At 46.1% G+C, this 23,853-nt stretch overlaps 1 protein-coding gene across 5 annotated transcripts in view; it reads left to right on the top strand.

Moving 5' to 3' along the window:
• Window positions 1-23,853, top strand: part of SH3D19 (SH3 domain containing 19) — a 250,244-nt gene that overhangs the window by 77,390 nt on the left and 149,001 nt on the right. Inside the window, exon 1 of one of the 5 annotated variants that reach the window (XM_030191652.1) lies at window positions 4,267-4,559. The exons of the other annotated variants lie outside the window; for them this stretch is intronic. Coding sequence (XP_030047512.1) covers window positions 4,531-4,559 — 29 coding nt within the window. The 5' untranslated portion in view covers window positions 4,267-4,530. Of the gene's footprint in view, window positions 1-4,266; window positions 4,560-23,853 lie in introns of those variants that run through there. 5 annotated transcript variants of the gene reach the window in all.

The raw sequence follows: 23,853 nt of genomic DNA on the forward strand, positions 1-23,853 counted from the left end.
GAATCATTATGGATCGAAATTCCAAGTGTTAAGGGGAAAAGGACGGTGATAGGGGTGTACTACCGTCCGCTTGACCAGGATGAGCAGACGGACGCAGTCATGTTAAAGGAAATTAGTGACGCTAATAAAGTAGGCAACGCAATAAATGGGTGATTTTAATTACCACTCTAATCCAACGGAATAGGTAGAATCCATTATCAACACAAATTATATATCTCTTTTTCTACCTTATCTACAATCTGTTAGCAAGCAACTATGGCTGCCCCTGGGCAATGCAATTTCAAACAGTCACAAAATGTGGAGAAAAAAGACATCAGGTATAACAGCGACACCTCTTTGTCAAAGGACAAGCCTTTTGTATAATGAGGGAACTGTATCAATCATGTGTCTTCAAAAAAAAAACTCCACAACACTCTTATGCCACTGGCTTAACCATGTGCTATACAAACATTTGTAAAGGAGACTTAAATAATCAAATCTAAATTCAAAAGGCTTGGAAAGAGTACTTATCTTGGCTGAAGAATTATCCTGCTTTATGAACGACAGGGTTGCCCTGTTTCGCTACAATATAGCTGCCTCAGGGGAATATTCATATGTATGAAAAAAATCCAAGCTTCTAACGTCTCGCCGTCTCCACTTTACTCTGGTTCAAAACATGGCGGACGTTAGAAGCTTGGATTTTTTTCATACATATGAATATTTTCCTGAGGCAGCTATATTGTAGCGAAACAGGGCAACCCTGTCGTTCATAAAGCAGGATAATTCTTCAGCCAAGATAAGTACTCTTTCCAAGCCTTTTGAATTTAGATTTGATTATTTAAGTCTCCTTTACAAATGTTTGTATAGCACATGGTTAAGCCAGTGGCATAAGAGTGTTGTGGAGTTTTTTTTTTTTGAAGACACATGATTGATACAGTTCCCTCATTATACAAAAGGCTTGTCCTTTGACAAAGAGGTGTCGCTGTTATACCTGATGTCTTTTTTTCTCCACATTTTGTGACTGTTTGAAATTGCATTGCCCAGGGGCAGCCATAGTTGCTTGCTAACAGATTGTAGATAAGGTAGAAAAAGAGATATATAATTTGGGTTGATTTTAATTACCCCCATATTGACTGGGTTAATGTAACATCAGGGCACGCTAGGGAGATAAACTTCCTTGATGAAATAAAGGACAGCTTTATGGAGCAGCTGGTACAGGAGACGACGAGAGAAGGAAAAATTCTAGACTTAGTCATTTGTGGAGCGCATGATCTAGTACGGAAGGTAACGGTCCGGGGACCGCTAGACAACAGTGATCATAACATGATCGCCTTTGGAATTTGCTTTCAAAAAGTTAAACATAGGAAGTCAAATATGTTAGTGTTTAACTTTAAAAAAGGAAGCTATGATAAAATGAGAAGAATGGTAGAAAAAAAACTTAGAGGAGTGACTGAGAGGGTAAGAAACCTACAATAGGCGTGGATGCTGTTCAAAAACACCGTCCTGGAGGCCCAGGCCAAACATATTCCACGTATCAGAAAAGGAGGACGGAAAACCAAACGACAGCTAGCATGGTTAAAAAGTGAGGTAAAGGAGGCTATTGGAGCTAAAAAGGAATCCTTCAGAAAATGGAAGAAGCAACCGAATGAAGAAAATAAGAAGCGGCATAAGGAATGTCAAGTCAGATGCAAAGCGCTGATAAGAAAGGCAAAGAGGGATTTTGAAAGAAAGATAGCGCTATAGGCGAAAACTAATAGTAAAAAATTTTTTAGATACATTAAGAGCAGGAAGCCAGCAAAAGAATTGGTTGGCCCGCTGGATGACCGGGGTGTAAAAGGGGTGATCAAGGAAGACAAAGAAATAGCAGAAAAACTAAATGAGTTCTTTGCCTCGATCTTCACCGAGGAAGATTTGGGAGGGATACCGGTGCCGGACAGGGTATTCGAGGCTGACGAGTCGGAAAAACTTAATGAAATATCTATAAACCTGGAAGACTTAATGGAGCAGTTCTGCAAACTGAAGAGTAGCAAATCTCCTGAACCGGATGGTATTCATCCCAGGGTACTGATAGAACTAAAAAATGAGCTGGCAGAGCTACTGTTAGTGATTTGTAATTTGTCCTTAAGATCGAGCATGGTACCGGAAGACTGGATGTTGGCCAGTGTAACGCCGATATTTAAAAAAGGTTCCAGAGGAGATCTGGACGTTGGTGCCAGGCAAAATGGTAGAGACTATTATCAAGAACAAAACTACAGAGCACATTCAAAAGCATGGACTAATGGGACAAAGTCAACATGGATTTAGTGAAGGGAAATCTTGCCTCACCAATCTGCTGCATTTCTTTGAAGGGGTAAACAAACTTGTGGACAAAGGTGAGCCGGTTGATATTGTGTATCTAGATTTTCAGAAGGCGTTTGATAAGGTCCCTCATGAAAGACTACAGAGGAAATTAGAGGGACATGGGATTGGAGGCAGTGTCTTACTGTGGATTAAAAACTGGTTGAAAGATAGGAAACAGAGAGTAGGGTTAAAAGGTCAATATTCGCAATGGAGAAGGGTAGTTAGTGGGGTCCTTCAGGGATCTGTGCTGGGACCTCTGCTTTTTAACATATTCATAAATGACCTAGAGATGGGGGTAACTAGTGAGGTAATCAAATTTGCTGATGACACAAAGTTATTCAAAGTCGTGAAATCGCGGGATGATTGTGAAAAATTGCAAGAGGACCTTACGAGACTGGGAGACTGGGTGTCTAAATGGCAGATGACGTTTAATGTGGTAGTAGTACTAGTAGAAATGTGAACAAGTGCAAAGTGATGCATGTGGGAAAGAGGAACCCAAACTATAACTACGCCATGCAGGGTTCAGCGTTAGGAGTCACGGTCTAAGAAAGGGATCTAGGTGTCATCGTTGATGATACGTTGAAACCTTCTGCTCAATGTGCTGCTATGGCTAGGAAAGTAAATAGAATGTTGGGTATTATTAGGAAAGGGATGGAAAACAAAAATGAGGATATTATTCTGCCGTTGTATCGCTCCATGGTGCGACCGCACCTTGAGTATTGTGTGCAATTCTGGTCGCCGCACCTCAAAAAAGATATAGTGGAATTAGAAAAGGTGCAGAGAAGGATGACAAAGATGATAGAGGGGATGGGACGACTTCCCTATGAGGAAAGGCTGAAGAGGCTGGGGCTCTTCAGCTTGGAGAAAAGGCGGCTGAGGGGAGATATGATAGAGGTCTATAAGGTAATGAGTGGAATGGAAAGGGTCGATGTGGAGCGTCTGTTTACGCTTTCTAAAAATACTAGGACACAGGGGCATGCGATGAAGCTGCAGTGTAGTAAATTTTGAACGAATCGGAGAAAATTTTTCTTCACTCAATGCGTAGTTAGACTCTGGAATTCGTTGCCGGAAAAAGTGGTTAAGGCGGTTGACTTAGCAGAATTTAAAAAAGGGTTGGATGGCTTCCTGGAGGAAAAGGCCATAGAATGTTATTGAATGGACGTGGGAAAAATCCACTATTTCTGGGTTGGGTGGGACAAATTTTTTGTTCTTTTGGCCACTGTCGGAGACAGGGTGCTAGGCTCAATGGACCCTTGGTCTGTCCCAGCATGGGGATGTTTATGTACTTATGCTTCTTACTAAGGTTTCCTGCAAATGTCTGTTTATCTAAAAAAAAAAAAAATTTATTTAAATCATGAGCTATTGCTTAATTTTTTATTTTTTGTAAGATTTAGCTTATGTGAGAACTTATCAGATCTTCTGCTTTTGCATGGTTAAGCATTTACTTGGCATCGAGATGTGTCTTTTGTTTTCTTAGTTTAAGAATTTATTTTTGTCCTTGACATGGGGTCCTCCCTTGTTTGTGGATTTGATAAGACCTTGGCCTATAGGTTCACGTAGAATAATGCTGTGGTATTGCTAAGTTTGTGATTGTTTTTCAAGAATGGCTTTCGTAGATGTGTATTGTAAATGCTATAATTAAATGGTATTTAAAAATGCAATCATAAGAGATTTCCTCTGTTTTTCGTGTCTCATACTGGTCTCTGTGCCTCCGTCAGTTCTGTCTAATCATGTTCCTCATTTTTTTTTTCATGGAATACTTTGCCTGTTTCTGTCCATGCTGACTGTCACATTGTCTTATCCAGTTATTAGCCCGGGTGAGCTGAGGCTTTAATTGCTTCATCTGTGAAAGGAGGAGTTAGTTTGCATCCTCCCAAGTCTTTTATTCTACATGTAGTAATTAATTCCACAAAGCAAAATTATAAACAGCTGTGTTTGGAACGTGAGTGTGCCCGGTCAGCCTCTACACATTAGGATCCAGTTTTGCATATGCTCGTGGCAAGGCTGGATTATAGTGGTTAAAGTCCTTATGGAAAGCTGAACAGTCTGCTCCTTGATATTTACACCTTTGGCAGTTCGAAGAGTCCCAAGACACTGGCTTTTCCTCCTCCCTGAACAGGAGCTGTTTTATGGCACAGTTTTATCACAGTCAAGAAAATACCTGTCTGACTGGATCTCAAATTGCCTCTGTGATCTGCTAGTCCATAGAAGATGCAGTGTGCTGCCACAGCAATAAGACCGTGAGTAAACTAAACTAAAAAAAAAAAATACTTTTATACCATAATAACTGTGGTTTACAGATAATAAGAAACCAGGCATACCTGGGAAAATTGCAGTCGGATTAAAAAAAAACTCTACTAAAAAGTAAATCGTACATTTAAATTCTCTATACAAAAGCTTCTCAGCCACGTTTTTCTAAATTTTAAAAGACTGTCAGACGATCTAAGTATTACAGGGAGATCGTTCCAAAATTTAATTCCTGTGAAAGAAAACGAGGATTGAAATATTCTTTTATATCTCACAAATCTGAAAGATGGTAGATGTTAAGAGCATAGTATTCTGTAATTGTATAGTACAGTCCCGACAGGGAATAAAATAAGCAATAACATATTTATTCAGAACATTTATACCACGCTTAATACCACTTAAAGCAGCCTCAAAGCGGCTTACAATGAACTGAGGAACAGTTACAATGACAGTATAGAGGGTAGATGGAGCAGAGGGAAAAGGGCAGGGAGGGGAAAATACACTATAAGGCTTTGGCCAGGTCAGGGAAGTTACAAGTACAGTGAAATCAGGAAAGGTGGAAGAAGTCCAAAATGGGGCAAGATTGTATAGTGTTTTAAAATGATTGTATAAACCTTAAAGTACACTGTAGGTGGATAGGGAGCTAATGGGCTTTAGCCAACAAAGGAGTAACCCTGTCAAACCTTTTAGCAGAATAAATCAAATGAATTGCTACATTTTGTAGGGTTTTGTAACCTCTTCAGAATTGTTGACAACCTACAAAAAAAGCACATTACCTACAAAAAAAGCACATTGTGATAATCTAGCTGGCTCAGAATTCAGGCCTGAACAATTAATCTAAACTATAGAGGGTCAAAACAGTGTCTGATCTTGGAGTCAGCCTAGGGTTTGTGTGGAGTGAGGAGGCGAAGCCGACAGGTGCGCGGCACCCCCCCTCCCCAGCAGGTAAAATGCACCGGGCGGGTGTCCTTTCGCCTGGGGTGGGGGGGGGGGGGTCGTGCTGCACCCGGGGGAGGGGGTGCATCGGCGATCCGCCCCGGGTGTCAGCCACCCTAGGAACGCCACTGCAAAGCACTGGTTGTCACTTATACGCATATGTGGTCGCATCTGTGCATAAATGACTAAATTACCACCAAAGGGGGCATAACCTTTACCACATAGAGTATACTGCCCCCCCCCCCCTATAAAATTACCCTCTTAGGACTAGATTCTGTATATGGCACCTGAAAAATCCACGTGGTAAACAAATACGCCTAGGTGTATTCTGTAAAGTACATCTAAATTTTATAGAATAGGCTTAAATTTCCACGAGGTATGTAAAATAAACTGAGCGTCTCGCCGCGCATCCAAATTTGGTCGCGTCCATTTAAGCCATGTTTTACTTGCGTACATCCCGATGCCTATATTGGGCACAGAGCAGGTGTATTCTATAATAATGCGCATAGATTTTAGGAATTCCCATTCCACGCCCATAACCACGCCCCCACCATTTCAACTGTGTGACTTGGAATTTATGCACACCACTTTATAGGATACATTTAGCAAGTTGTGCGTGCAAGTCTTAATACCAATTAGTGCTGGTGATTGCTTATTAATATCCAATTGACAACCCTGATTAGCTAGCTAACCAATTAAGTTAACGCGCATTGTTATAGAATACGCTTCGATGTCCACACGGAAATTAAGGCATGATGTGTAGAATTTGGGGGTTAGTATCTAGTTATGTGAGCATTTTTGTAAAATGAAGTTTATTATTGACACTAGTTTTCAAATAATAAGACAACTGTACAACATTTGTACAATAAAGTGAGAGAGAATACATGCTTAAGCAAAGAACAGTGACTGTACTTTTACTTAACACCCTTCCAAACCTATTCAACCCACCCACTTCAAGCCTGAGCCCCTTTATATCTGAGACAAGATAGTGTGTGACTCTTAAAAAGGAAGATTTTATGTGAAGCTAAAGGGATGTCCGTAATACCCAAGAAGAATCAAGGCTTTATATATAGTACTAGCTGCCGCTTGAGTCTCAGGGAGATTGGGTTCTTCTATCTCCTCATATTTCTGAGTCCATAGTCCAGTTGTGTATGTTTATAGGACCTGAATAGCATTGGCACCCTCACTCCCCAATCATTTTTCTCATTTTTAGTTTGCATTCGTATAAGGTCTCAACATTCTTTTGTATCTTTTGGTATAGTTGCGCTTCCTCTAGGGTGAATATTCTGGTGGCACTTTTGTGGTACTTGAATGCCAAGGGCATGTTGACGAGAGAGAGCCAATAAATGTTTTTATTAAAGCTTATATAAAGCTTGATACAATGAGATGCAGAGAGGTAAAGTGACTATTCCCAAGGTGGTAGAGTGAGTCAGTGAGGATGATCTTAGACTATGAGTTCGTTTCCCCCTTGATCTGCTAAGGAAGGGTAGTTATGAAGATGTGTTAACAGCAGTAATGCACACTATTTGCCCTTCAATATGCATTATATTACTGTAATGCTTGTTAATATAAGTTACTGCAGGATACACAATAATTAGATGCAAAACACCTATTATTATGTAAATTAAATAACACAGCTTGCTGTGAACATGGTAAGCTGCATTGTTTCTGGAAAATAATGCCAGCTCAAAGCTGATGTTGTTTTTCCTACCCGGGAAATCAAATGAACAGTGTGCTCCTCTTTCCCCTTTATACTGCAGCTTGACCTTTAGCAGTAGAACTGTGAGACCAGAAGCGTACTTTGGATGCCAGACTTGGTACTTTGGATGGGCCCAGAGGTAAACTGGATGGGCCCTTCCACTCACATGTGCCACTTCACCCACCCCCCCCTCCCCCACACACACACAAGACAGATTTTTTTTTTTTTACCTACCCCACATCTTCTCCCTCTCCTCCGTGGTGTCCCGGCATCTGTGCTCCTATCTTTAAACCCGTCCCTCCCCGGTGTCAATACAGGCGACCTTGGTGGCTGCAGCAATTCATTCTTGCTTCTTGTGCTGGCCCCGCAGGCTTCCATTTGCCGTGTCCCACCCTTGCTGATGACATTGCCTGTTTCCTGTCTGGCAGAATGCGGCAGATGGAAGCCTTCGGGGCTGGCGCAAGCAGCAAGAGTGAATCGCTGCAGGTACCGAGGACGCCTGTACCGACCCCGGGGAGGGAAGGGGTTCAGAGACAGGAGTGCGGATGCCAGGATGCCGTGGAGGAGAAGGGAGAAGAGAACAATATGGCGCTGCAGCTGGAAGGGCCTGAGCCAAGAATGGGTGGGCGTACCCAGGCCCAACTTTAACTATGCCACTGCGTGAGACTTCTGCTAGGGATCTAAACAGGAAAGCCCGCGTTGGGGGGGGGGGGTCTATGAGAGGGAGGGGAATCTTGGGGGGGGGGGAGCTCTTCAGTAAGGATGTGTTCAGGTGGGGGTTCGGTGGGCACATTGTTGGGTTTTTGTTTGTTTTATGCACCAGCCCTATTAAGACATCGCATGTGCGAGCGCACAAACGTTTTGCTGCTTCCTTTATTGTGAACATAGGCTACACTGCACACATCAAGTCAAAGCTGAAAACTTATGCACAAAATTTTTTCAGTTGCACGTGGGCCAGCAAAAATTGGAGACCTGTTGCTTCTGAGTAATACGAATTGCACAAGCTTCAAGCTGTGTTTATTCATGTACCACAAAAATCACTAGCCTGCAATACTGAGATACCGTAGGTTAGTGACTCCTGAGGAAAACTAAGGTGTGGTGTAAGCTGGACATTTACCACACCCCTAAATGATACTTGGCCAAAGCACCAGCCTGTCCCTCAGTTCCCCGGTTACTTTCAGATATGGTGACAACTACAGTATAAATAGAACTACAGTTTTATGAATCAAGTTATTAATATTATGATAGAGATAAGACAGAGGGTGCAATAAATAGCTTGAAACATAAGACCTATGAATATTGTCATTGTTTCCTACAGCAGTTTCTACAATATTACACCACTTCTAGGTGAAATGTATCTCAAAACAATGAATAGGCATAAGGTGAAGTTTACTGATGTGCTTTCCAGCCCTAGCTCTACTACTACTACTACTATTTAGCATTTCTATAGCGCTACAAGGCGTACGCAGCGCTGCACAAACATAGAAGAAAGACAGTCCCTGCTCAAAGAGCTTACAATCTAATAGACAAAAAATAAATAAAGTAAGCAAATCAAATCAATTAATGTGAACGGGAAGGAAGAGAGGAGGGTAGGTGGAGGCGAGTGGTTACAAGTGGTTACGAGTCAAAAGCAATGTTAAAGCTCTGGGTTGAATTTTATTGAAATCTGTTATGTGATGGGCCAGGCTGTGAATTTCCAAAGCTAGTAGCAAGTTAAGTGCCAAGGTTCGAACTTCTTGATGCACATGATCTGGAATAGAGTATCTTACATTAGGTGTGCACAGGCATCTGGAAAGACAGGTTTGGCAAAGGGTGTGGCTCTTACAGAGTTAATTTTGGATTGCTGTACGTGTCCATTGCTAGCTGCTTCGGAGGCTTTCTGTACTTCTGAAACAGGGAGAGGTTTGATGAGCCATGTGCGTGTTTTGAAACAGGCTGCCAATGTTTCAATTAAAGTTCTATTAAAAGAAATGTTTTTCTAATTTTCACAGCAGCCACATGCACCCCTGTCATGACTATGAATTGCTATCGGTCATAAAGAAGTGGATATTTTTTTTCATAGGTATTTTGCTTACTTTTTAAATTTGCACCCCCTTCGGATGAAGTTCATCAGGATTTGCAGTTTTGTTTTTCTTTGTATTTTCAAGAAGTGAATCTGACAAGTGTTGAATATATTTGTGCAAGGTAGATAGGTGGGAGAAGGTAATATCCATCATAAGTAATGATTTTGGTAACTAAGGGGTCCTTTCCCTATGCTGCAGCAAAAAAAAAACAGACTTAGTGTGTGCCCCCTGAGCAGGATTTTCCCATGCACTGAGACCATTTTTACCGCAGCCATAAAAATTACCTTTTTCTAATTTTTGTATTAATGGCCATACGCTAATGTTTGAAGAATAATATAAAAAGTGGTCTCAAAACAGCTTAAAAGCTGTAAACCACCCAGAATATACACACAGTCGTGTACAAGGTTAGCTAGTATTACTAATTTTATGGGCACATCAGAAAGCAAATGCAAGCATAAATAGTCGCAAGTGACTTATAGAATATGACTTCTCAAAGAGTAGTGCCTTTAATCCTCATCGGTCCACAAGGAGATTTAGTACTTTGTTTTTTGTCATCTTTTTATGTTAAAACTGAATATTATTTTAAATACTCATTTCAACAATAGTTTCTTCAATATCAAAAATTTTCAAAAGTAGAAACAAAAAGGGGAACTTATCTGAATGAAAAGAGCAAACTGCCCATACACAGAGAAGCCTCTGACGTAGCGCCATGATCGCTTAGCTGCGTCAGGGAAACATAGTTATTTGGATCAGATTCATAGGCATCCTGACAGCAGGGATGAATATCTGGAGCAGAGGGCAAACAGGATTTGTATACCAACAGAAGAATTTTGTATTTTGATCCAGACAATAACAAGGAAGCTAGTGTTTAGACCAAAGGGAGTGGGGTGATGTGGTCAAAGCAGTGGCAGTTGTGAAGGCGTTTGAGAGTATTGCCAAGCCTCTTAAGGCTCAATATCTTGAAGTATAACCTTGGCACACCAGCACACACCTGAAGTCTCTTTATTTTCTGAAGTTTCCTTTATTGAATAAACATAGATAATTTACTCACAGTCAGATGTTCAGAAGTGTTGCCCCAGGGCACAGAGACTCCGTAATTCTGAGAGCTGTATCAGTGGTTGGAGGTAGAAATCTGATGAGAGGCAGCTTTATTGCAGAGGTGAGAAAATAGTTGAACAGGTAGAAGTAGCTCAGAGCTGGGTGACTGGAGAGTGCAATATCTCATTAGGAAGATATATTCAAGGTAAAAAACCAAGTTTGTTCCAAGGAGTTTAGCAGGACAAGTGCTGTCTGAGGCAAGATGGAGAATGCCTCATGAAGGAAGAGACAGAGAGGCCAAGAAGGCTCACACAGGCCCAGGGAGGATGGGGTAAAGAGACCAATGGGGACAGAGCCTGCCATCAGGTAGCAAGGGTGGTCCTGGAGGACAGCCCTCGATTGGAGGCAAAGGTCATATCTGGCTGACCTCTCAGGACAGAGATAGTAAGAATGAGCAGGAAATGATAGCAGGTAGACAAAGGAGCCAAGCTTGGCTGAGAAAGAGAGGAGGTCTAGGCAGCAGCACAAACCAATAGTAACAGTTCTTATACAGACAGGCAAGTGTGGCTGCATTGCCTATGAACTACATTACACACAATGCATTGCTTACGTATCTTTGCAGTGAGAATAACTGTAAAAGCATTAAACACATTTTAGGGTCACACTATAAACTAGTGCAAGGCTGTCGAAGGACAGCACAAGTATATAAAGGAATTCCAGCATAAAGAGTTGCAGTAATCTACATGTGATGTGATGAGCAAGAGTAGAGGATGAAGAAGAGAAAGGGGGGGAGGAAAGGGCGAACAGAATGAATACGATGAAACACAAAGAAAGAGGAACGAACTATTGCATCTACCCGGGACTTCAAAGAGAGTTTTGAGTCAAAGATGACACCTGGAATGTTGATGCTGGGTAGAGAAAGGCTATCAAGAGAGGGTGCTGGGGGAAGGGTAGGGGTGAATAGATTCACACTTGGAAGAGATAGAGTAGAGGCAGGAATTCGGGAAACTTATTTTATTTATATAAACATTTTTATTCCACACTATCGCAAAACGTTTTAGGCAGCTTATATATCTAACATCCATAATATCAAAGTTAAAACATACATAAAAACATTACATTACATTACATCAATGCAACTGATTATGTTTACTTAACACTAAATATTGTACTGAAGCTTGTAGAATATCACTTCTGTTTTAATAACCAATCAAATATAAGATATCTACATATGTCAATGTGATATGTTCTTTAGCGGAGGAAAAGCCTCAAGTAACCGCTGGGACACTCCTTTGTTAATATATTAATCAACTTTAGAGAGGCCCACGGACTCATCAGTGGCATAAAAACCTCCTGGCTTTATTATTACAGCTCTTTATATGGCTTTTTAAAGTAAATTTGAAAAGAGATTTTGCTTTCCAGCCATCCAGTTGTTCGTTGAAACTCTGTCAACTACCCATGGCCCGTGATATTTCAGTTTAGCGTGCTCCTGGTCATTCAAGTGCGTTTCCTGTAGTAAAGCAATGTCAATTCTGTGTTTTTGTAGATGATGCAACATTTTTGATCTTTTTATGGGAGAGTTAATACCTCCCACGTTGGATCTAACCACTAGAACATATCAAGTGAAATAAAGCTCAAACATATCACCACTGTGGAAAGCAGACTGCAGAGTATCTCAAGGATCACCACTATCACCGATCCTTTTCAACCTAATGATGAACCCACTAGCCAAGTCCTTATCCAAACAAGGCCTTAACCCTTTCATCTATGCAGACGATGTCATAATATACATTCCTTACAAGCATGATTTGACAGAAATCACCAACGAAATCAAGCTCAACCTGAACATCATGGACTCATGGGCAAATGCATTTCAATTAAAACTCAACACAGAAAAAACACACTGTCTTATCCTCTCATCCCAATACAATACGAACAAACCCACAAACATAAACACACCAGATTACACCCTCCCTATCTCAGACAGCCTGAAAATTCTCGGCGTTACAATCGACCGTAACCTCACACTAGAGAACCAAGTGAAATCTACAACAAAGAAAATGTTCCACTCACAGCTAGGTGCACTAAACAATCGTTAGAGCCCTTCCCTTACCGATTCCCTTAGCAAGGTAAGGAACGAGCATGCATCAAGGAATAGGAATGCAAATGAGCTGCTCGTTGTAGCTCACTTGCATTCTCTATTCCATCATTAAACAGTCGGCCAGTCATCCGGTCAAGCATGCGCAGAGCAGCCAAGCAGACGTCCTTCACTATATATATAAAAAAAAAAAAGACGAACTGTGCCTATGGACGTCCTTTATAGACGTCCTTCACTATATGTAAAAAAGAGCTGTGCCTATGAACGTCTTTCGCCCCCTCCCCCGGGGTCGCCGCCGCTCCCCCCTGCATTGAAATGACAGCTTCTCCGAGGACAAGCAGGCTGCTTGTTCTCACGACTGGGTGACGTCCGCGGCAGCCCCCACCAACCGGAAAAAAGCTTCGCGGGACGGTCGGCACGCAGGGCACGCCCACCGCGCATGCGCGGCCGTCTTCCCGCCCGTGCACGACCGCTCCCGCCAGTTCCTTTTTTTCCGCATCTGGAGAGAGTCGTGCTTCGAACCGCTCTCTCTTTTTCAGCCGCCGGATTTTCGATCGCGTTTACGCGATCGCGCCTTTTCTTAGTTTTCTTAGTTTTTCGGTCTAGTTACCGCCCGGCTTATTTTTTCAAAAAAAAAAAAGAGAAACCCTGCGCGTGTGGAGCACGCGCTCCCTTTTTCCCTCGCTTCCAGCGGGGACGCCGCGTTGCGGCCTAGTGGCCGCTCGGTCGTTTTCTTTTTCGTGGTGTGATTTCAGCCACCATTGACGACTTTGACTTCGCCGACGCGATTTTTCCGTCGATGTCCTCGAAGGTCCCGAGTGGATTTAAAAAGTGTGGTCGCTGCGGCCGGCCGATCTCGCAGACCGACACCCACGCTTGGTGCCTCCAGTGCCTCGGGCCGGAGCACAATATCAAGTCGTGTTCTCTGTGTCTCGGTCTCCGGAAACGGACTCAGGTTGCGAGGCAAGTTCTGCGGGACCGTCTTTTTGGAACTTGCGCCGGCCCCTCGACGTCGACCTCGAAGGCATCGGTATCGACGCCCGGCCCTTCGGTACCGGTATCGATGCCCGAGACATCGGCACCGATGGCAGCGACCCCAGGAGAACAGGTCCCGTCGGCCCGCCGGTCCTCCGGTGAGAGTGGGGGTGAGAGGCCGCGTGGGCAGTCGGCCCCGGTCACTCCCTCAGCTCGTGGGCCACGGGACCGAACCCTGTCTGACCCGGTACCTCGAGACCGAGGGGGATCGACCTCCTCCTCCTCCATGCCCTCCGGCGCCGGTGACGGGCATCGCAAGAAAGATAAGAAGCGTCGTCACCGGTCGCCCTCGGTGCATCCGGATATCGAAGAGGAGGCGACGCCGAAGCGTCATCGTCGGGAGGAGAGGTCTCCGTCGGTTGTGGAGGTACCGACGCATCGGGGTTCCGGCACCTCGGTGCCGTCTCCTGGCTCCCAGCAGCTTCTGGCGCCGACACCCCTACCGACCCCACCGCCTTTCCCGGCAGCGGGCCTGGACGAGTGCCTCAGAGCCATCCTTCCGGGGATCCTGGAAGGGCTGATGCGCCAGGCTATGCCGGCGCCGGGGGTGCTTGCGCCCTCGGCGCCGATGACTGTGGCGCCGGCGAGCTCTAGCCCGGCGCCGGGGCCGTCGACACCGCCGCCGCTTGCGGTGCCGGTCTCGACCGCCACGCAAGTGGAATCCCCGTCGACGTCGATGGAGGGAGCTCCCCGCCGGCGCGGGAGTCCACCGCTCGACGACACCGAGACCCTGGTGCCTCGACGTCGAGCCGGGCCCGGTTCAGGACTCAGCTACATGAGCTTATGTCCGACACCGAGGATGAGGACTCGTGGGGGGAAGAGGAGGACCCTAGATATTTCTCCTCAGAGGAGTCTACGGGCCTTCCCTCGGACCCCACGCCTTCACCGGAGAGGAAGCTCTCACCTCCTGAGAGTCTCTCCTTTGCCTCCTTTGTGCGGGATATGTCTATCAGCATTCCCTTTCCCGTGGTCTCTGTGGAAGAGCCGAGGGCCGAGATGCTCGAGGTCCTCGACTATCCATCACCACCTAGAGAGTCCTCCACGGTACCGCTGCACAATGTCCTCAAGGAGACACTGCTTCGGAACTGGGTGCGACCTTTAACTAACCCCACCATTCCCAAGAAAGCAGAGTCCCAGTACAGGATCCACTCTGACCCAGAGTTAATGCGGCCCCAATTGCCCCATGACTCGGCGGTCGTGGATTCTGCTCTCAAGAGGGCACGGAGTTCGAGGGATACCGCCTCGGCGCCCCCGGGGCGGGAGTCTCGCACTCTGGACTCATTTGGGAGGAAGGCCTACCAATCCTCCATGCTCGTGACCCGCATCCAATCATACCTGCTCTATATGAGCATTCACATGCGGACCTATGTGCAACAACTGGCGGACCTGGTCGAGAAGCTCCCGCCGGAGCAGTCCAGGCCTTATCAGGAGGTGGTCAGGCAGCTGAAGGCGTGCAGAAAGTTCCTGTCCAGGGGTATCTATGACACCTGTGACGTGGCATCTCGTGCTGCGGCCCAAGGTATAGTGATGCGCAGGCTCTCATGGCTGCGTGCCTCTGACCTGGACAACCGCACCCAGCAGAGACTGGCCGACGTCCCTTGCCGGGGGGATAACATTTTTGGTGAGATGGTCGAGCAGATGGTGGACCAACTGCATCAGCGGGAAACCGCTCTCGACAAGCTCTCCCACCGGGCGCCTTCAGCATCCACCTCCACAGGTGGACGTTTTTCCCGGGCCCGGCAGGCTGCACCCTATTCTTTTGCAAAGCGTAGGTACAACCAGCCGGCCCGAAGGCCTCGTCAGGCACAGGGACAGCCCCAGCGCGCTCGTTCTCGTCAACAGCGTGCGCCTAAGCAGCCCCCGGTGCCTCCACAGCAAAAGCCGGGGACGGGCTTTTGACTGGATCCACGGGAACATAGCCGCCCTACAAGTGTCCGTACCGGACGATCTGCCGGTCGGAGGGAGGTTAAAATTTTTTCACCAAAGGTGGCCTCTCATAACCTCCGACCAGTGGGTTCTCCAAATAGTGCGGTGCGGATACGCCCTGAATTTGGCCTCCCTGCCTCCAAATTGTCCCCCGGGAGCTCAGTCTTTCAGCTCCCATCACAAGCAGGTACTTGCAGAGGAACTCTCCGCCCTTCTCAGCGCCAATGCGGTCGAGCCCGTACCACCCGGGCAGGAAGGGCAGGGATTCTATTCCAGGTACTTCCTTGTGGAAAAGTAAACAGGGGGGATGCGTCCCATCCTAGACCTGAGAGGCCTGAACAAATTCCTGGTCAAAGAAAAGTTCAGGATGCTTTCCTTGGGCACCCTTCTGCCAATGATTCAGAAAAACGATTGGCTATGTTCCCTGGATTTAAAGGACGCATATACTCACATACCGATACTGCCAGCTCACAGACAGTATCTCAGATTCCGCCTGGGCGCACGGCACTTTCAGTATTGTGTGCTGCCCTTTGGGCTCGCCTCTGCCCCACGAGTGTTTACCAAGTGCCTCGTGGTGGTAGCGGCCTACCTACGCAAGCTGGGAGTGCACGTGTTCCCATATCTCGACGATTGGCTGGTCAAGAACACCTCGGAGGCAGGAGCCCTCCGGTCCATGCAGTGCACTATTCACCTTCTGGAGCTGCTGGGGTTTGTGATAAATTACCCAAAGTCCCATCTCCAGCCATCCCAGTCTCTGGAATTCATAGGAGCGCTGCTGAATACCCAGACGGCTCAGGCCTACCTTCCCGAAGCGCGGGCCACCAATCTCCTGGCCCTGGCTTCGCAGACCAGAGCGTCTCAGCAGGTCACAGCTCGGCAGATGTTGAGACTTCTGGGTCATATGGCCTCCACAGTTCATGTGACTCCCATGGCTCGTCTTCACATGAGATCTGCTCAATGGACCCTAGCTTCCCAGTGGTTCCAAGCCACCGGGAATCTAGAAGATGTCATCCGCCTCTCCACCAGTTGCCGCACTTCACTGCTCTGGTGGACCATCCGGACCAATTTGACCCTGGGACGTCCATTCCAAATTCCGCAGCCCTCGAAAGTGCTGACGACGGATGCATCTCGCCTGGGGTGGGGAGCTCATGTCGATGGGCTTCACACCCAGGGTCTGTGGTCCCTCCAGGAAAAGGATCTACAGATCAACCTCCTGGAGCTCCGAGCGATCTGGAACGCACTGAAGGCTTTCAGAGATCGGCTGTCCTACCAAATTATCCAAATTCGGACAGACAATCAGGTTGCAATGTATTACGTCAACAAGCAGGGGGGCACCGGATCTCGCCCCCTGTGTCAGGAAGCCGTCGGGATGTGGCGTTGGGCGTGCCGGTTCGGCATGCTCCTCCAAGCCACGTACCTGGCAGGCGTAAACAACAGTCTGGCCGACAGACTGAGCAGAGTCATGCAACCGCACGAGTGGTCGCTCAATTCCAGAGTGGTACGCAAGATCTTCCGAGAGTGGGGCACCCCCTCGGTGGATCTTTTCGCCTCTCAGACCAACCACAAGCTGCCTCTGTTCTGTTCCAGGCTTCAGACACACGGCAGGCTAGCGTCAGATGCCTTTCTCCTTCATTGGGGGACCGGCCTCCTGTATGCTTATCCTCCCATACCTTTGGTGGGGAAGACCTTACTGAAGCTCAAGCAAGACCGCGGCACCATGATTCTGATAGCGCCCTTTTGGCCCCGTCAGATCTGGTTCCCTCTTCTTCTGGAGTTGTCCTCAGAAGAACCGTGGAGATTGGAGTGTTTTCCGACTCTCATTTCGCAGAACGACGGAGCGTTGCTGCACCCCAACCTTCAATCCCTGGCTCTCACGGCCTGGATGTTGAGGGCGTAGACTTCGCTGCGTTGGGTCTGTCTGAGGGTGTCTCCCGGGTCTTGCTTGCCTCTAGGAAGGATTCCACTAAAAAGAGTTACTTTTTCAAGTGGAGGAGGTTTGTCGTTTGGTGTGAGAGCAAGTCCCTAGCACCTCGTTCTTGCCCTGCACAGAACCTGCTTGAATACCTTCTGCACTTATCAGAGTCTGGCCTCAAGACCAACTCAGTAAGGAATCACCTTAGTGCGATTAGTGCTTACCATTATCGTGTGGAAGGTAAAGCCATCTCTGGAGAGCCTTTAGTCGTTCGATTCATGAGAGGCTTGCTTTTGTCAAAGCCCCCTATCAAGCCTCCTACAGTGTCATGGGATCTCAACGTCGTCCTCACCCAGCTGATGAAACCTCCTTTTGAGCCACTGAATTCCTGCCATCTGAAGTACTTGACCTGGAAGGTCATTTTCTTGGTGGCAGTTACTTCAGCTCGTAGGGTCAGTGAGCTTCAAGCCCTAGTAGCTCATGCTCCATATACCAAATTTCATCATAACAGAGTAGTGCTCCGCACCCACCCAAAGTTCCTGCCGAAGGTGGTGTCGGAGTTCCATCTTAACCAGTCAATTGTCTTGCCAACATTCTTCCCCAGGCCGCATACCCGCCCTGCTGAACGTCAGTTGCACACATTGGACTGCAAGAGAGCATTGGCCTTCTACTTGGAGCGGACACAGCCCCACAGACAGTCCGCCCAATTGTTTGTTTCTTTCGACCCTAACAGGCTAGGGGTCGCTGTCGGGAAACGCACCATCTCCAATTGGCTAGCAGATTGCATTTCCTTCACTTACGCCCAGGCTGGGCTGGCTCTTGAGGGTCATGTCACGGCTCATAGTGTCAGAGCCATGGCAGCGTCAGTGGCCCACTTGAAGTCAGCCACTATTGAAGAGATTTGCAAGGCTGCGACGTGGTCATCTGTCCACACATTCACATCACATTACTGCCTCCAGCAGGATACCCGACGCGACAGTCGGTTCGGGCAGTCGGTGCTGCAGAATCTGTTTGGGGTGTAAATCCAACTCCACCCTCCAGGACCCGAATTTATTCTGGTCAGGCTGCACTCTCAGTTAGTTGTTCTTCGTAGGTCAATTTTCTGTTGTTCCCTCGCCGTTGCGAGGTTCAATTGACCTGGGTTCTTGTTTTGAGTGAGCCTGAGAGCTAGGGATACCCCAGTCGTGAGAACAAGCAGCCTGCTTGTCCTCGGAGAAAGTGAATGATACATACCTGTAGCAGGTGTTCTCCGAGGACAGCAGGCTGATTGTTCTCACCTACCCTCCCTCCTCCCCTTTGGAGTTGTGTGTTTCATCTTTTGCTAGTCATTCAACTGGCGGGAGCGGTCGTGCACGGGCGGGAAGACGGCCGCGCATGCGCGGTGGGCGTGCCCTGCGTGCCGACCGTCCCGCGAAGCTTTTTTCCGGTTGGTGGGGGCTGCCGCGGACGTCACCCAGTCGTGAGAACAATCAGCCTGCTGTCCTCGGAGAACACCTGCTACAGGTATGTATCATTCACTTTCTTGCAGCCCCGGCCTCCCCGCCGCCCCCCCTGAGGTCGTCGCCGCTCCCCCCCATCCACCCACCCCCTCCATCTGCCACCGGGCCGGGCCCTCACAGCGCCTTTCACCTCCATGTGAAGGCGCTGCAGTGGGCAACAGCTGATCGCTTCCCTTCGGACTTCCCTCCTTTCCTCCCTTGCCTGCCCTCATCTGACATAAGTTGTAACTCTATCCAGCCTTCCAAGAAACCCACCAGATCTCACCCACCATATCTCTGTCCATTATGCTTTCAGGTAATCCCACCAGGCGCAGGTTATTCCTTCGCGACCTGTTCTCTAGGTCTTCCACCTTAGCCTCCGATGTTGTAATCCTTTTAAGCAGAGATTCCTGGGCTGATTCAACCACAGTGACCTGATTTTCCACATCGCTGGTTCTTTGCTGAAAGGTCACACGTTCTTTGGCGAGCTCCGTGAGTTGTAATTGCATCCGTTCTAGCTTAGAGTTTAAAGGAGTAAGTCTGCGTTCTAACTGCTCCTTCATCACTGCGGACATCTCCGCTGTGATTTCTGACACTCATGCCGACAATATCGTAGAGCCTGTGGGGCTTGGCGGAGCCGCCATCTTATCCTCCACAGCTCTGCCCTTGGCTCTGTCTTTATGTGCTGATCTTGCCGCCATTAGTTATTTTTGCACTGCTCCAGCGATCCGGGTTGTAGTCCTTACTTCCTCAAATATTTTAAATCCGTGTGAGGTCTGATTATCAGACAATTATTCACGGGGAAACCGTCGGGGGCTCGGAGCGACTTAGCCTAGCGACTGTCCTCCAGCATGGCATCATGTGACCCTCTAGTAAAGGCATATGTTATAAGAAGTTTTATGCAGGGTTACATTGTTGTTTTGTGGTTACGCAATGGCATGCTTTACCATTGAATATTCACCAATGCCCGTCTTATAGTGTATTTAGGAAAAATTTGAAGACCTGGCTTTTCTGAAGTACAGCATTTAATGCATAAACTCAAGTACTTGAGTTTATGCATTAAATGCTGTGTTGTTACTTTTTGCTGTCTGTTTTATGGATGATTGTAACCCGCTCTGAACCTGTTATTACAGGGATTTTGTGGGATATAAGACTTTAATAGCATAGCAACATATTTTCCATATACAACTTCATCAAGGATATTGATACAGCGTGCTTTTGACAGATACAGAGAGTAGCTATAGGAACAAGGCTGAGAGGTTCGATAATAGACATGGGTGAGGGGCCTGGGTGTTGGTTTAAGTATATAAACTTTAGCAGTACAAGACCAAAAAGTGCAAAACTGGATAAGGAGTGATACCCTGCAGGCAGCCAAGTTCATACAGTTGACATTTTGGACATATCCTTAGCTAGGGTAATGAAGAGGTGATCAACAAATCAAACTGTTAGGTAATTTGGTCCTTATCTCCAGTCAACTACCACATTCGTCTCTGTAGACTGTATGTTGATTGAATGGATGCTTTAGGAGCTGAAGGGTGGGGGAAGTCCCAATAGGCCAATGGAGTATAAAGAAAAAAACCTTCCTTGTACTCTGTCATTTTGGGGCTTCCAATCTCTCTGTTCCCTCCCGTTTGTTCTCTATTGCCCTTCCCACCCCCTCTGCATATCTTCATCCAATGTTCTTTTCTATCTCCTAATCATTTTTTGCCCTATTAAATTCAGCATGCTGTGGTGGGGAGTATCGCAGTGCTGTCTTTGGCAGATAAAAGCAAATGCGGGCGCTAGAGCTGTACTGGCACCTGCGTTTGCAACTGCCCGATGATCAGAGCTGGTGAGCATGTGTAACAATGAGCTCATCAACTCTGAACACAATGAGCATGTAAATGCATGCTAAACAGGGCATTACCTATTCCTCCCCAATGCTCAGCAGGCAGCGCGCCAAACAAGGGTGCTGCTCTTGGAATGGGCTGGGCTGCTGTACCTTATATGTTTTGTGTTGGTGGGGGGGAGTGGGGTCCGGAGTGTGTGTGTGTGGGGGGGGGGGGGGGTCTGGAGGTCCACCGGACCTCCAGCCCCATGTCTAGGGGTGGGTAAGGAAGTCTGATGGTTTGACAAGTCTGGGTTTTTTTGACAACCCGGACCTCGCAAATTACTCTTCTACAGGAGGATTGTGCCTTTAACGCATGCCCAGGCACAGTCCACCTGCAGAAATCCCCCCATGATCAAAACTAATAGCGTGCATAAATTTGCATGCTATTAATTTTGATCATTGGGGCTTTAATTCCCTGCTCTATTCTGGCGCTAATTTTTCAGCGCTGGTCAGAACAACATGTGGAATTTGATCATTGGCTCCTCTGTGTATTTTTGCTTGCGTAATTTTGCTGAACTTGGAAATGAAATCCAGATGTGTGTCATTCACAACTGTCCAAGCAAAATGACTTCCAGGCTTTTCACATTTTTGGCCTGCTTTTTTACCTGAAACTTAAATATCTCCCAGAGAGTCCCACAGTGTCTGTGCTCACAATGTCGATGCTCTGACCTGAGAAAGAATCAAAGTTGCTGTTTTGTGGAGTTATTTTAGGGAGCACGGTCTAATGGAATAACTTGCTTCAGGAACTGTTCAAACAGGTGATGGCATAATTACAGTCTCTTCTGTCCACAAATTCCAACAAAATCATCTGTGTACAATAATTACAAAGCAAACAGAGACATCAGTGGAAAGTAAATCCAAGCAGCCATGTATGCACAGCAATAGGTTTTGTCTGTTTTGTATACACCGTGTATAGTTATCGGACTTGGATCATCTTTTCTTTGTTGAATGCCTGGAAGTTTGTTTGCTTATGGCCTTTGACTGGTTTGGTTACAGCAGCACAGGTGTTTCTTCTTAAGAGAGGGAGTCGTGGTCAGGTAGCACAATTGGTATTACTTTGGCTCTAAATTCAGAAGTAAAGGAAGATTTATGGTGCTAAAGAAATTCAGCTTGGAAAAGCCTTATTTCTTTACTCGCTTCTTGTACTCAGCCTGTTGAAGGCCTGTTATCTAATATCTGTTGGAATTGTGCATTTTTTTGGTGCTTCCATACAATCAAGACATTAACATATTGGTTAATAAGTTCAGGAACCATCCAAACAAATGAGTGAAGCGAATACATGGAGGATATTCAATGTTCAATACATCTCTGGTTTTCCAGCGTGTTTATCGCATAGCAGAGCAGTAGTGGCTTATTCATACAGGAGCTCTGTGATTGGTTCAGGAAAGGACCATTGTTTTGTTACAAGTTTCCTATTTTTGTACCAACATAAGCTTCACAGGTTTGATGACCCCTGAGGCAGACTTACAGCCGTGTCGGGTCCTTCAGTGTATTGCTTCAGTAAAGGTCCTTGAACATTGAATATCTTCCTTGTATTCGCCTTATTCATTTGTTTGGTGTCTACACATTTGTGAGGATTTTGTTTTTCTAATAAGTTCAGTAAGACATGGAATTAAGTTAAAAATGCACAATTACAGTGTGACACAACAGCATATTTTGCTTTCCTCACTTCACAGAAAGCCATGTCCAGTGGGGATCTCGATGGGAAGAGATATAGAAAACTGATGTGGTAAAATGGGAGACTGTATAGGATGTGTGTCGGTGAGTGGTCTGATATATATATATATATATATATATATATATATATATATATATATATATATATATATATATATATATATATATATATATATATTTTGTGTCTGTAGAGATTATAAATGAGGGTGTATATATTTTTGTTACTGGCTCTCAGCCAGTGGTTTTCGAAGCATGGCTTGAGGCCCCACATAAGGGTTTTCCAACTATTGGTTCAGTCATATAAATAAATCAAAAAAAATATCAGGAACTTAAAAATATAAGTTTTTGTATGTAAAATGTTTGTGAAAAGACATGCTCAGAAAGTCATACTCTGCCCAATGGTGGACACATGAGGTCACAGAAACAGGGCTGGTCCCGTTCCTAGTGGACATTCCTTCTTGATATATGCCCAGTAGTGTTAGTCAGCTCACAGAGTCTGCTCCTTCTGTTGCTGCCACCCAGCTGTTGATGCTTCTTTCATACTTTAGATAAGTTGGGGGAGGGGGAGAGAAGGAAGATGAGAAAGAAGAGGGGAAATGGGGGTCAGCTTTTTTTTTTTCTATCATCATCTGGGATCATGTGAATATTTAATGATTGGGCCGGCCCTGCTCACTTCCTCATCGTCCCACCCCATCTTGCACTGTCCTCCAATCGTCCTTCCTTGTTTCACTCTTTCTTCCTTGGCATGTCCATTGTCCCCACAATTCAGCTTCTATCCCTCCCTTCCCCCTTGAACTCTCATTCTCCTTTCACTCACATTTCATCCCTCCCTCCCTCCCCCCCTTTGAACTCTTTCATGCATACCATTCATCCTTCTTCCCTCCCTCCCTCCTGTAATTCACCCTTTCTTCCATCCTTCCCTAGCCCCTCCTTCCATTCTTCTTTCCTTGCATCCCCCTCCTTTCCATCACCCCTTTCTGTCTTTCACTTTCCTTCTCCTCCTGTTCTACTACTGTATTTAGTACCTGGGTTCCTGATGGCAGTCTTAGCCTAATCTTTGCCATGGCTCTGCCACTGGGGGTTGGGTCCTTGGCATCAGTTCCACCTCCTCTTCACCACATCTCCTGTTTTTTTTATCCAGCTGCCAGGGGTTGAATCTCTGCTTGCACACTCATAATGATAATCACTATGAAATGATGTCTTTCACTCTTGTGCCAGAATACCCAAGCTGTAAAGGACTCAAATACAAATCAACTTATGCATCCAGCTTCTCCTACATAAGCACACAACTGTGGAATTCATTACCAAAAGCTGTGAAAACAACGTACGACCATCTCAACTTCCGGAAACTACTAAAGACCAACCTGTTCGAAAAGGCTTACCCTACTGACCCAACTTAAGTGCCTGAACCCTATGACACAATGTAACTAAAGCTCGTAATGAACACTACATAACTCTTCTTCTCTACGATTCCCAATATGTCTGTCACATATGAACCTTACTCGACTATAACATCACTTGTATTTGTTTCTCTACCAGAGCTGGCGAATGCCTT

The sequence above is a fragment of the Microcaecilia unicolor genome, chromosome 2 (assembly GCF_901765095.1).
Source record: "Microcaecilia unicolor chromosome 2, aMicUni1.1, whole genome shotgun sequence".
Taxonomy (NCBI): Eukaryota; Metazoa; Chordata; class Amphibia; order Gymnophiona; family Siphonopidae; genus Microcaecilia; species Microcaecilia unicolor.